Below are 12,993 nucleotides of genomic sequence, written 5' to 3'. Positions count from 1 at the left end.
CTTTGTGATGAGAGGATGTTAAACTCTGTCCAGTGGATTTAAAACAAACAAAAACCAAGAAAAACCCAACACTGGGAAACATTATCTCATAATCAACATCAGGTGGCATTATAAAAATGTTAGGAAGGTTAAAAGTATTGAAAACTCTCAAAATAAAAGTGGTTGTGGCCTAATTTCTCTACAATTACAACCTGTACTGTAATTTAGATGAAATAATATATGCAGCTAAAATAACAGCCCACATGGTGGTGGATAAACCTTCAGCATTTTATATATAACTTTCAGTGCATTTAATGCCACATTTATATATTAAGCATTCCTTTATTTTATTTTTATTATTATAACCGTTTTGGTCCTCCATGCCAATAAAGGGAGGGTAATGGATGATAGAAACTTCACGAGAGAGAGAAAAAAGAAAAACATTGTGTACAAGGGAGAATTTCAACAACTCAGGAGTTATGGGAACTGGAAATGCAGAAAGCCTCAGTAAATAATGAATGAAGCAACTTAACTTGTGGGCAGTAAAATATGGCAGCAACCTTCTCCTCCATCAAGTCCTTGGTTCAATAGACCAGTCATTAAATACTACTTATATGAACAATATAAGTTGTTTCCAATTCTACCATAAATAATCTCAAAGATGAGATATGAAGGATCACAAATCACAACAGAGAATAAACTGAGACGAATCTGGCTTCCAATATTTTCACGTCTAAATTATAATCAGGCAAAGTCTTCAAGTAGAAAAATTTTATTAGAATTTTTACAGAATGGAAAATCCTTTTAATTAACCAGTTATTTATAGATTAAAGTTTAAAAACAGATAAAGATGTGCCCCATCATATAACCAAACCAAACCATTGCTTGGGCAGATCACTCTCATACAGCAGCAGCACGAGGGATTCAGTAGTGTTGTCTTGCAGCTTGACATTCTTTCAGTATCATTAGTTAGCTGACTATAGCTGCAGTACAGTAACAGATCTTACACTGAATACTGACTCCGATACTGTACAGAAATAAACTTATTGAAATTGTTCCAGGAGGTCTTGGTTTTAATGACATCATACACACATTAAAAAAAAAAAAGGCATTCATTAAAGCTAGGCACCTATGTGGGGGTAAAGGTGTATGAGAGCTAAGTAAAAACAAAAGATGATTCAAAATAAGAAAAAAATATCATCAGTGATTAAAAAATAAACATTTATAATCATGCATTACAGTTAGGAATCAAAACCCTACAAAAAAATTAAACACTGAACTGAATAGAAACATTTATAAATATATGAATTGGCAGTAACCAGAAACACTGGTTAATTCATGGCATTGAATAATAACATACAACCCCGACCCCCCCCCCCCCCCCCCCCCCCCAAAACAAAGAAAAAAAAAACAAGACAGACATTTAATTTTAGCAGACATGTGAACAACCTGCTGTAATGCACTGAAAAATATTAATTAAAAAAACAAAAAAAACAAGAAAGAACCTGCTTCCAAAGTGATCACAAAGTAGCTCCAAACACAGTCGAGCAGTTTTACCTTTGTGGTCTCAAAGTATGTGAAAAGCCACATATTAAAAATCACAAAGCAAATAAAAAACCTGAACATCCACCCACTCAACAATGTAGAAAAAAAAAATGAAAATTAAATGTTATTTTACCAAGTAGAAATTTCTTCATTTCAAAGGTGCTTTCCCATCACAGCAGACTGTCAATGCTGCTACTACGCCGCATATAAATGTACTTCTTTAAAAAAGAATTACATATTAAAAAGGACCAGATGGATTTTTTTTTTAAATCAGCTGGCCAGGCAATCAGAGTATGTAAACTCTATGTATATGATGCAGTTTTTCCAACACTTATGAATCACTTGCAAGACTGTTTTATCCATAAATTAGAAAAGTTGAAGAGAAACATTCAAAAACATCTATCAGATGTTATCTCTCTAACTACATGCAAATTTAAAGGAGCCTCAAAGTCCTTCTCCATCCCATTTGTGGGGTCATTTCAATCAAACCGCAGTATAAAAAGGTCCAAATGCTCCATGTTCACCCAACCTAAGATTCCATGTACTAAAGTTCCTTAGGGTCAGTGTTGCACAACATAGCCCTCAAGAATCACAGTATGACATGCCAGATGACATGTTTATAGGTTTCCTTATCGCCAAAGGCAACATTTTTCTTTAAAAAAAAAAATCCAATTCAGTGACCACCATGTCCATTTCCTGTGTGGCACAGTGAGCTTTAGTGGGCTCTGGTGGGCAAGCAGCTGCAGCAGCGCCTTTGCTACCTGGATGCATCTGGGATGAGTCTTTTAAACCACCGGCCCACAGCCACATCTACTCTCAGCACTAATGTGACCCCAATTAGCAGAAACACGCTGCTCACCAGGAACCCTGAGGCCTCAAACATTAACCTGAAAGGACAACGCAGAAGAGACACAAAGGCTTAAACAAAAGTCTAAAAACAAGTGCCAACAATTCTTTCAGACCTTAAACAGATCACAGGATAAAAAAACCCAAGACTACTACTTTTTTCAAGACCTACCAAGTTTATTTAAATTAGCTACCAACTTATTATAAAAAGAGGAGCTCATATTAGCAATAATATTTTGTTTCAAACCTAGATGTAGAAAAATGAACCTGCATTGACTAAAGTGCATTCACTGAAAAGTTCAGCGTTAGCAGCTATCCTGTATCCATATTTGTATCAGCTGGAAAAATCCATTCAGGCACTTACTTGGGTGCAAAAACCTTCCACACCATTAGGTGTCTCCTGAGTATAGCAGCTGCACAGACTGAGGCAAAGACCTGTGAAGTGAGCAGACAGACTGAGTGGTGTGATGTGATGTGATGTGATGTGATACTGCTACTCATCCAAAAGTGTAACTGAACTAAAAAATGAAATGAAGAATTTCTAGGTCTGTGGACAGACCTGTGCTCCGTGAATAAGGAGGTAGCGTGTTGAGAGTTGTAGAAGAGCAGAGCTGAACAGCTGAGGGTTTTCCCTCAGTCTCATCTCCATCACAGCATCCTCTCCTTCATCCCCGCAGGCTTGTCCTCTGCTCCCACGCACCTCACAAACCAGGGGCCAGAACAGTAATAATGGACAACTCACTGGAGACAAAGAAAGAAAAATAACAAATCAGCAAGTCACAAGTTCACAATTCACTAAGGAGACAAAATCTGCTTAACTTGACTTTATTTCTTTTTAGATTTTTTTTTATAATTGAATAATAAGTTTTAAGTTTGTTTATCCTTTAATCCTATTAGTTTTGCAGGAGCAATAACCTACTTTTCCTAATGGATTGTGATTTATTTTTTTCTTGAAACATTAACATTTATTTTTGCTTCTCTGGCACCTACCAGCAAAGAGAATGTGTGAAGAAAATGTATTGAGGGTAACCAGTGAGGCAGGCAGTACAGTGCCCGTGTGTCCTTCAGGGAATCCCACAAAGGCAGCACCCCACTGGATAGAGGGGAAGGTGGGTAGATGACCTGTGGCGTGGAAGAACTGGGTGGCAGCCAGGGCCCAGAGAACTACTGGAGTCCAAGGCACATTAAAACCACCTGAGGGGAAGAATGAGAGGTTGGTGAGCCGATTACAACCTGGAACATGACAGGATTCAAAATGAAAAGATGTGATGCAAACATCTTACTAGAATATTTTCCATGCAGGCCACTAAGCACTGCAGACGAGGCGTGAATGTGCAACAGAGCTCCCATTTCCAACAGCAGCAGGAGGAAAGACAGAGCCATGCCCTCTGGGTGCAGCAGCAGCAGACCAATTCCCAGCAAGCCGCTAAACAGCAGCACAGGAGCAGAGTAGACTGTTCCAAGTCCATAGGCCTCCACAGCAGGTCTGCTGTCCACTTCACTGGCCCCGCTCAGCTCTCCGTCATCCAGGGAACGACGCATGCGCTGATAGATCTGTGGGATAAGGTGGTGCAGCTCAGCTTGGGGGCTGATGCCAATGCTTGCTCGATAACGGGGTGGGGGTAGATGTAAACTTTTGGCTGAAGCCGGAGTCCTGGTCTTCACGAACACAGTGAGAGGGTCTAGCCAGATCAGGGAAAGCCCCAATCCCAGCAGACAGAAGGCACCCCTGGGAAGGGCCAGCTGTGCCAAACGGATCAGCTCAGCTAGATTCCTGAAGCTGTCCTCCGGAGTGGCACTAACAGCCCAGTGGAGCCCCAGGCACACAGACAGCAGTGGTAGGATCCAGCGGGCTGTAAACACAGTCCCGCCTGATGAGTTCAGATTACCATAGTGGCAGAGAAAGCATCTTAGCAGATATGTCCACAATCCGAGAGAAATGACAGAGAGGACATAATGGAGGTTCTTCAGCTGGTTGTCCTGCAACCGGGAAAGAGGGGAAAGAAAAGCAGATGGCTGGCAGGAGCCCTGCTCTTCTCGACAGCCGTGGAATGAGAGGGAGAGGTAGAGGCTGCCAACAAGGAGTCCTAAGCAGGCTAGAAGCGTGCAGCTTTCCTTCCTCACAGCCGATGAAGACAAAGCTGGGGAAGGCAGCAACCCGGCGGGCTTCAGCGGGTCATGGCTTGGGGGGAAAAGTAGGCCATCCCAGTTGAGTTGGATGGGAATACATAGGGCCAGGGATAACACCAAAAATGTCACAACCCGGCCTTCTGCAATTACATAGCTGTCCGAGAGCAGAGAGGCACAGCGAAGGAGTGGAAACAAAAGAGAAGGGACGAGGACGTGACACGGGATCAGCCAGCTAACACGCTTTGGAGCTTTAGTTCCGTTTTTTGACACTGTAGGGGTACTCAGTCGACATGAACGCCAGAGGAAAAGAAGTTCAGAGCTGAAGGCAGCAGCTGCAAGGCACCACATCCCCTCAATGTAGCCCTGTGCGAGCAGCTGAGCAGCAGCCACACTAACCCCTACTGTTAGTGACATAACAACTAGGGCCTTCAGTCGTACACCATTCTCCCCGATCAGCACTAGGGACAGTTCGGACAGGATGAAACACATCAGGCAAGCAAACGCCAGGATGGCTAAACCTGCTGCCATTTTCAGTGGGTTAAATCGGGCCCAGGTGGCTCGGCAGGTGTCTCTGACAGAGGTGAGGTAAGCCTGCAGAGAAGAGGCCAGCTCCGGGGAGGGTGAGCGACCCTCTCTAACAGCGTTGAGATATATAGAAGAGAGAAGGGCAAATTCATTCTTCAGCTGAGAGAGGCTCTCTGGTGGGATGTCTTTGGCCATGCCAGAGTAAGTCTCCAGGAAACGGTTGACCTTCAGAAACAGAGATAAAATGAAACACACGCACAAACCATAAAAACAACAACTCCTGAAAAGGCTCGAGGATGTATAATAAAAACCTTTTCTGTGTAGAAACATAGTGTTCCAGAGAGTTCTTCACTGGGCAGCATACCTGTTTTGTGTTGATCCACAGTGCCTCCAGCTGGCTGAGGCTTCCAACTGCACCTTCTGTCTGCCCATGTGGTGAAAACAGAGGCAGGATAACCTGCCCCACATTACTATATGGAATAGGAACTCCCAGCAGCAGAGCCAGGGTGGGCACCAGATCAGTCTGTGGCACCACATCTGGTTCATTCTGCAAAAATAGGGGAGGGAAAAAAAAAAGTGCCACATTACATTAATACTCCATATTACTGCAATCTAAATTTCTGCTTTGACCCTCATAATCATGTGTGATATTTTTAGCACATAGCAAGATAACCTGAGGCTGCTCCACAGCTAAGTTGTCAGTTAAATTCAATAGATGTATTTTATCTTGTAGCCTTTCTTAAATCAGGGTTATGCTGGATCTGAGATGGAAATATTTTCTGGCACTGGCAAAAATGCCTGGAAAAAAAAAGTGTCTAAGTTCTGCCTTTTTTAATAGCAGTGTAATTTATCTCTTGCAACTAATGACTTTCCACAGCATACGATAAAGCTCTACAGTTATGCCGCAATTATGGAAATCAGTAGTTCAGTTCTCTTTTATAGTGCAAGATCCACCATTATCTGTGAAAAAAGGCGGAGACCACCTGCCAGCATCAATTTAACGGATTCTGGGAACTGCACAGCCAAGCATGAGCAGAAATCTGCATGCATCAGTGGTTTAATGCTTCATGTTTTTAGTTACAGCAGTGATCCTGAGAGATTTACATGATGTAAATGTGCCTTTGCTGACAGAATAAAGACAAACACACAAATAGATGAAAACAGTTGTGTTAGTTACATGTTTTCTTTACTTTGTTCTTCCTTTTTAACTCATTTTTGGGCTGAACCAATGATGTTCAGAAAAGCAACAGAATTGAAATGTTTATTTCTACCACTAAACATGTGACTGTCCACGAGTGGAACATTATATGATGAGTGTCCTCTCATAACTTCTTGGTCTGAAACAGAGCTCATCTGAATGAGTTGCTGCCCTAAGTGGAGGAGTTTCTCAGGGTCTTGTTCATGAGTGAGGTGAGAGTGGAGCAGATGCTGCAAACTGGTGCAGTGTTCAGAGCTGAGAGCAGCAGCTGCAAGGCATGAAGGCAAAGCTGTCAGTTTATCCAAGTTCCCAACCTCATGAAAAGGAGCCAGGCAAGATGGTTCAGGCACCTGACTAGGATGCCTCCTGATCACCTCCTTGGTGATGTGTCCAACTGGGAGGTGGCCCCAGGGCGGTGGTTTGGAAAGATGAGGTGTAGTTGGACTGCTGACCAAGCCAACTGCACTTTTTTACATTTTTCTTTTCTTTTCTTATGATCATGATTCATGATTTGTTTTGATCATGATCGTATGTCTTGCGCTGTTATTTTTTTATATTTCATACAAAGTCTGTGTTTTATAATTATGTTTTAAATAGGAATTCAGCCTACTAACATGCTGTGATTGCCTCATGTTTAAAATGTCTGAAAGTGCGTACTATTCTACCCACCTGTGATGGGGGTCCAGAAAAGATGGGGGAAGGACTGTAGAGGAAGATGGCAGCATCAGTCTCTTTCTGACTTTCTCCACCATGATCTCCAGTATCTGTCATTCCATGATCTCCCATCACCACCAAGAGGGTGTCGTTCTGCAGACGCTCAATCACAGACCTGGAGAGAAAACCATTTTCACAGGTCATGCCAGCCATTTTTTAAAAATGATCAAAAGCTTGTTCTGGCCAAAAATGCCACCAATGGATTTGATTATCTTCAGGCAATTTGTACTAGTAGAAATCTCATTTCCATGCTTTCCACGACTGCCATGACTGTCTGGGTCAATATATTACAATAACAGTGCCAGTAGGTGTCGTGACATATGGACACCATACACCACTACAGGTGTACAGTGGCAGCAACTGATGATGCAGCTGCAGCTGGATAAAGCTGTGAAACAAGCATGTAGCAGCTGTACTACTGCCTGACCTGATGACTCCATCCATCTGGGTGAGTTTCTCAGCCATGGCTGGGTGGTCCGGGCCAAACCTGTGACCGCAGTGATCCACCCCAAGGAAATGAGCGACTAGGACGTCCCAGTCATCACCCACCACTGTTAAAATCAATAGCAAGCGACATATGGACAGAGATGAAACACGAGTACATCAGAAGCACGGCCAAATTATCCTCTTTAAACAAATGTTTGCAAAAGCATGCAATTTTGCACAGTTATAACTAGCAACACAGAATATATGTTAAATGTAAGCTTTAATGGCACAATCGATGCATATTAAGTAAATACATACTAGTGTTGTAGAGGTGCTGCAGGATTCCATTATCCACAGTGTGCAGATCCTTGACATTAAATGAAGGGAAGGGCAGAGAGCGGTAGAATCTCTTAGGAAAAAGACTCTCCCAAGTGTCATCGCCCATAAACACTACTCGTTTGCCTATTGAGACATAAGCAGATTTATATGAGCACAAATCAGACAGTTTGTTTTCTAGCTTCATAACCTCGTTTAAAAGTCCTAGATTTGTGGTGTTGCTAGGCAGAAAAGCATATGTCTGTTCACAAATAATTCAGCCATCGAAGAATTGTAGCAACTCACCTGCTTGTCCAAACTGGTGAATAAGATTGTCCTCCAAGATGGCACTGGATGCAAAGTTGTTACCTACATCTACAAAGGTCGGCAAAGATCCAGTCGTGAAACCCTTGATCCTCTGCATGGTGGTCGTAGGTGGGTCAGCACGGAAGGGGTACAAGCGACTTTGTAAAGGCCTGGATGACACTGCCTCTTCCAGCACAGGTAGCTTATTCTCATAAGGTCGCGGCGCCGCGTTGTGGGGGTCATACCTGGCGAAGTCGATCTTCAGGGCGTCGATGATGAGGAGGACAACCCTGCGGAAGCGCGGCTGAGCTCGACAGAAGTCCACCGGCTCCTCTCCGGGCTCCAACACGTCTCCACACGTGCTGGTCCTGTTAACCTCCAGCCTGACCAGCAAGAACCCACCCACGAACAAGTAGATGCCCACGAAGAACACCGCACACATCCAGAGGAGCAGGGACAACACAGGCAGCCCCTTCATCCTACATGAACAGATCAGATTAAGACTGAGCAACAGGACCGGTAAAAGACAAGAACACCTGATTTACATCAAGGTTAAGAAAAAAGTGAGAGTAATAGCTGTTTGGGAGCTACACCTGTTACAGGAGAAGACAATTCTGGTAACGCGAAACTTGACAGAAATTTAAAGTCCCAACTAAAACCGATTTTGGCGTTGAGAAGCGCAGGTAGCTAACATTAATGACGGTAAACGACGGTTAAGTTACCGCTGTTAGCAGCGGCTAGCTGCTTCGCCTTTTGTCACTGACCTTGTAGCTGCTGGTTTTTCGTCCTCTCCCAGCCGGACGTCGGACGTAAATGTGTGTATTAACAACACAGGAGCACAGGTGTCTCAGGTAAACAGAGACCGCTCACCTTCATTGGGACTCCAGTACAATGAGATTAGATGGCTGGTGACTCGTAGGAACTTTAGCCTGGAAGGAACCGGGAGAAAATTCACGGCGGGCACTTTTCTGTGTAACACCATCGAAACATAATTTTGCCCCGTTTTTCGACTTACAGGTGCAGCTCTAGCAACCTTTTAAACCCGAAAGAAAAAAAAAGCCTCTCTGAAGATACTAATACATAAATCCATCCATTTTCTTAACTGCTTACCCAATTAAAGGTCACTGGAGGTTCTAAAACCTACCGCAGCCATCACTGGGAGAAGGGCAAGATGCACCCTGGACAGGTCCATTCACTACTACATCTGTAGAGAGTGGAAGGTGAAGCCAGCAGTGAAATTTCTTGAACTTTTTTTTTTTTTTTTTTAATTTTATAAAAATTTTCTGATAACCAATTCAAGTATTATTTTATATAAATCAGAAATAACAAATTTTAGGCCTTTGCAGTGAACCTTGAAATTTAACAAATATAACTGGTTAGACCTCAGAGGTGAACATTTATACTCAGAGAAGAGGAACATATAACAGCATAACATATAACACTTCACCTTTTCAGAGGGGGTTTAATAGAGTCTAGGGCTAAATTGTGAATTTCCTACACTTTTGGAAACATGAGGAATCCAGCCTGACATCATATGCAGCAACTTAAAGTCAGTGGTCCCTAAAATTCCTGCTAGAAGTAGATGAAGAATTGTCAAAACCTCTATAATGAATATTAATAACCAGAGAGAACCTGAATACAGTCATGGAAAATAGGTTACAAAGTTAGAAAACAGAATGGTATAATTCCCTTAAACTTTAGGTAGAGTGGTCAAAAGGGCCCAACACATAAAAAAAAAAAAAAAAAATGCAATAACAACAAATTGCTCACAGGAGACTTATTTTTACATGTCTGTCTGTGCTGACATCCATATCAGCTGGATAGTCACTGGTATGTGCTGCCTGGAGGCTGGTGTCAATTTTTCAAACAGACAATAATCACACAATACTCAGTGAAGATTACAAGTCCTCATACAAAAGGTGCAACTCTCCCCCAGGCTCCAGGACAAGACTCCCGAAGAGTTTACGAAGTTGGCAGTTTTTCCCCTTCTGTCCTGTCATTTGAAGGTTTCTATGAACACGAACCTTGGACCTTCAACATGAACTGCTTCTTCTCTGTCATTAAGTAGTTTGATTTCATTCATGAGTTCTCTGTTCATGAGGCGATCCTGACTGGTTCTCAACCACCTCGTTGTTCTCCCCAACAATGTCTGGCGATACTCTTGGGCTCGTCTTTGCCAGCGTATTGTAAATAGTCATAGCCTGATTGGCAAGAAAACAAGATAAACATCGTTAACACCATATTAACTCAATAATCTAAAGGCTGTTAACATAAATCCAATAGTGGGGACTCTGCTCATGCATGTATATATATATATATATATATATATATACCTGCGAGACCATTCCACTAATATCACCAGTGTTAGAGGGCAGTAGGATGGTATTTGACTCTTTGGCGAGGTTGGAGAAAGCAGACACGTACTGCTCAGCTACACTTAGTGAAGCAGCAGCATTTCCATTCTGAATTTAAAAGGAAAAAAAAAATATGATTAACCAATGAAATCTCTTTTGTAAGTCAGACTGCAAAAAAAAAAAAACAAAAACAAAAAAGAACAAGCACATTTACCTGCTCAGTCAGAGCATCTGCCAGCAGACGGATGGCTTTGGATTTTGCCTCAGCTTTGGCCAGAACGGCTTGGGCCTGACCTGGAGGGAGCAGAGTAGGTGACAAGGAGTATATCAGCCTCCAAAAGCAAAAGATGTGAGATCAATTGTGTTAACAGGACAGACCCTCAGCAACATTAATGGCTGCTTCTCTTGTCCCTTCAGACTCCAGCACTGTGGCTCTCTTTTTACGCTCGGCTTCCACCTACACAAGGTGAATAAAGTGTGGAAGTTGAGTAAATTCAAGTAATTTTAGCCTTACAGCTATATACACAAAAATAAAATGTTTCTGACCTTGTCCATAAAGCCCTATAATTTATTAAAGGTATTGTGAATTCAGTGAAAACAGTGTATAACCTTCCAAACCTAACCAGAGCTATGTTCAAAAAGTCTATCTGTTGTGTTGAAGATATCAACTGTATTTAAACATTGGCCAGGTTGCACTTTAATGTAATAGCAATTTGTACCACAAGAAGGTGCAATAAAATCAAAACAAAATAAGATGCTTTACAAACTACAAACTTAGCATATGTGGCTTCTTTGATCTCTTTTTATTCTTATAAAAAGCCAAAACATTTCTCTCACCTGCATCTGCATGGACTCTTTGACACGAGGTGGAACATGTATATCTTTGATTTCATAACGAAGGCAACGGATTCCCCACTCGTCTGAAGCTTGGTTGATGGAGTGGACGATGTTGGCATTGAGGGACTCTCTTTCCTTATAAATAAATAGATGCATAAATACAACATATCCCTTCAGGATTACAGTAAAGAAATGAGATGCAACAGCAGTTTGTCGTTACTCGGAACACTCTGTCCAGTGTGAGTTTGCCCAGTTCTGAACGCATGGTGGTCTGTGCCAACTGTGTGACAGCGTACTCTGGATCCTCGACGCCGTAGCTGGCCTGTGAACAAACAAAACCAATAAAGTGAATTTAAAAAAAAAAAAACAAGTAACACAGCCTTTGAATCTATTCTAATTATTTTCCAGCATACCTTAAAGGGGTCTAGTTTCCTGAAGTAAAGCACACCATCAATCTGCAGTGTTACATTATCTGTAAGTTTGAAGAAAGTAGAAGGATTTTCTGAAGAAAACTATCAATAATCTTCAAAGAAAATTTGCCTTCGTGCTCATCCTCCTGTGAGTAACGAACAATAAACTGTTACTTACCAAGAGACACTGCAGCCTGCTCCGGGACATCAATCACAATTTCTTTGAGACTTTGAACGTAGCGAATTCTATCAAGTATGGGTATTAGGAAGTTCAAACCCTATAGGTAGTAAAAGGGACAATGTTAGGGTGTGTAATGACACTAGGTAAGAAAATAAAACAAAATGAATTACAATATGGTTACTAAACTGACTCTTGTCTAAAGAGCCAGTAAGTTTCTTTAGCTGTTTAACCAAATAAATTACACTCTGAAATGAGTGAATTTGTGGTTTACATAATAAGCTTCAACAGCTGTGGTCATATTATTAGGATCACTGCCTAATAATGTGGGAACTGGGTATGCTGGACGTTATTTGGGGAAGAACACCATCTATGTGTTGTGCTTTTGACTGTTTGAGATCTTTGAAATATGGCAAAGTGTACCGGGTCCAAGATCCGATGGAAGCGACCCATCCTCTCCACCACCCAGGCTTCCTGCTGGGGCACGAACAGCACCACGGTGTTCATGGGAAGACTGGACGCCCATCGCTGCTGGACTGGATTAACACACAGCTTCGGCACAGCGCGCTGGGTCTGCTACAGAGGATACAGTTAAATGTAAATGGTTGGCATCACTACAGACCATAGCCAGAACCTAGAGTTCCTGAAATATAATTACTTGGTTTAAGTTATCTTTGACCTTTTACTGGTTTTGTCACAAATGAACACGAGCAGCTAAGCCGAAGATGATACTGTAACAGTTTAAGTTACCTGGAATATGGCCCCGCCGGTCCGGCACAGTGTACGTAGCATCACTGAAATATTGCAAAGTGACAGTAAAAAAACAGAAGATTCGTTTGTTAAACTGAACTCTGTTGAAAATATCCACTCATGTGAGATGCGAGTGACTCCTGTCGATCATTAAATTAAAGTTCCATCAGTGGTGCAACGCTGAAAAAGTCCGCAAGCGCGGGCAAAAAAAGTCATACGACTGCCCACCCCCGCCCCGCCCCCCTCCGAAAAAAAACAAAAAACAGACTGAATGAATGAAAATCCATGGTGCTATATTTCTTATGTGTATTGAATCTTACTAGTCAAGAATAATAGTACTTCTACTAGCTAATTGCTATTAGACTAGTACTACATATACAGTGATCCCTCACCTATTACCTCACCTATTAGGTGAAAATCCGCGAAGTAGCGGCGTTATATTTATTTTAATATTTATATATATTTTAAGGCTTTATAAAC

At 42.0% G+C, this 12,993-nt stretch overlaps 2 protein-coding genes across 5 annotated transcripts; both read right to left on the bottom strand.

Annotated features, from left to right (window-relative positions):
• Positions 1-1,399: 1,399 nt before the first annotated feature.
• pigo (phosphatidylinositol glycan anchor biosynthesis, class O) lies at positions 1,400-8,937 on the bottom strand. 3 transcript variants are annotated; one of them, XM_030742655.1, is made up of 11 exons: positions 8,855-8,937; positions 7,985-8,463; positions 7,682-7,825; positions 7,365-7,488; positions 6,893-7,052; positions 5,390-5,572; positions 3,654-5,250; positions 3,361-3,564; positions 2,930-3,111; positions 2,735-2,805; positions 1,400-2,411 (listed from the first exon to the last, which is right to left on the bottom strand). In XM_030742655.1, the coding sequence occupies exons 2-11, from the start codon at positions 8,460-8,462 to the stop codon at positions 2,282-2,284; spliced, it is 3,273 nt and encodes a 1,090-aa protein (XP_030598515.1). In that variant the 5' UTR covers position 8,463; positions 8,855-8,937; the 3' UTR covers positions 1,400-2,281. The 3 variants fall into 3 exon arrangements, with proteins under 3 accessions (XP_030598515.1, XP_030598513.1, XP_030598516.1); XM_030742653.1 differs by having other exon boundaries at positions 8,749-8,934; XM_030742656.1 differs by lacking the exon at positions 8,855-8,937 and adding an exon at positions 8,578-8,724.
• Positions 8,938-9,325: 388 nt separating this feature from the next.
• Positions 9,326-12,679, bottom strand: LOC115789405 (stomatin-like protein 2, mitochondrial). 2 transcript variants are annotated; one of them, XM_030742805.1, is made up of 10 exons: positions 12,514-12,679; positions 12,187-12,339; positions 11,764-11,863; positions 11,589-11,647; positions 11,396-11,497; positions 11,176-11,310; positions 10,717-10,795; positions 10,553-10,632; positions 10,318-10,446; positions 9,326-10,185 (listed from the first exon to the last, which is right to left on the bottom strand). In XM_030742805.1, the coding sequence occupies exons 1-10, from the start codon at positions 12,553-12,555 to the stop codon at positions 10,060-10,062; spliced, it is 1,005 nt and encodes a 334-aa protein (XP_030598665.1). In that variant the 5' UTR covers positions 12,556-12,679; the 3' UTR covers positions 9,326-10,059. The 2 variants fall into 2 exon arrangements, with proteins under 2 accessions (XP_030598665.1, XP_030598666.1); XM_030742806.1 differs by having other exon boundaries at positions 10,344-10,446.
• Between the last annotated feature and the right edge of the window lie 314 nt (positions 12,680-12,993).

Source organism: Archocentrus centrarchus, chromosome 12 (genome assembly GCF_007364275.1).
Source record: "Archocentrus centrarchus isolate MPI-CPG fArcCen1 chromosome 12, fArcCen1, whole genome shotgun sequence".
In the NCBI taxonomy this organism is placed as follows: Eukaryota; Metazoa; Chordata; class Actinopteri; order Cichliformes; family Cichlidae; genus Archocentrus; species Archocentrus centrarchus.
Note: the sequence above shows the minus strand (reverse complement) of the source record. Positions and strands in the feature narration are given on the sequence as shown.

Bases quoted from the DNA above. Each gene is read 5' to 3' on its own strand.
- pigo (XM_030742655.1), bottom strand. From the start codon at position 8,462: ATGAAGGGGCTGCCTGTGTTGTCCCTGCTCCTCTGGATGTGTGCGGTG. The intron at 7,489-7,681 runs GTATGTATTTAC...TGATTTTAACAG, and splicing joins GCAGCACCTCTACAACACTA to TGGTGGGTGATGACTGGGAC. The intron at 5,573-6,892 runs GTGGGTAGAATA...CTATTTTTGCAG, and splicing joins TTTCTGGACCCCCATCACAG to AATGAACCAGATGTGGTGCC.
- LOC115789405 (XM_030742805.1), bottom strand. From the start codon at position 12,555: ATGCTACGTACACTGTGCCGGACCGGCGGGGCCATATTCCAG. The intron at 11,648-11,763 runs GTAAGTAACAGT...TCAAACTTACAG, and splicing joins GCAGGCTGCAGTGTCTCTTG to ATAATGTAACACTGCAGATT. The intron at 10,447-10,552 runs GTAAATGTGCTT...TTTTAAATTCAG, and splicing joins CAGATGCTCTGACTGAGCAG to AATGGAAATGCTGCTGCTTC.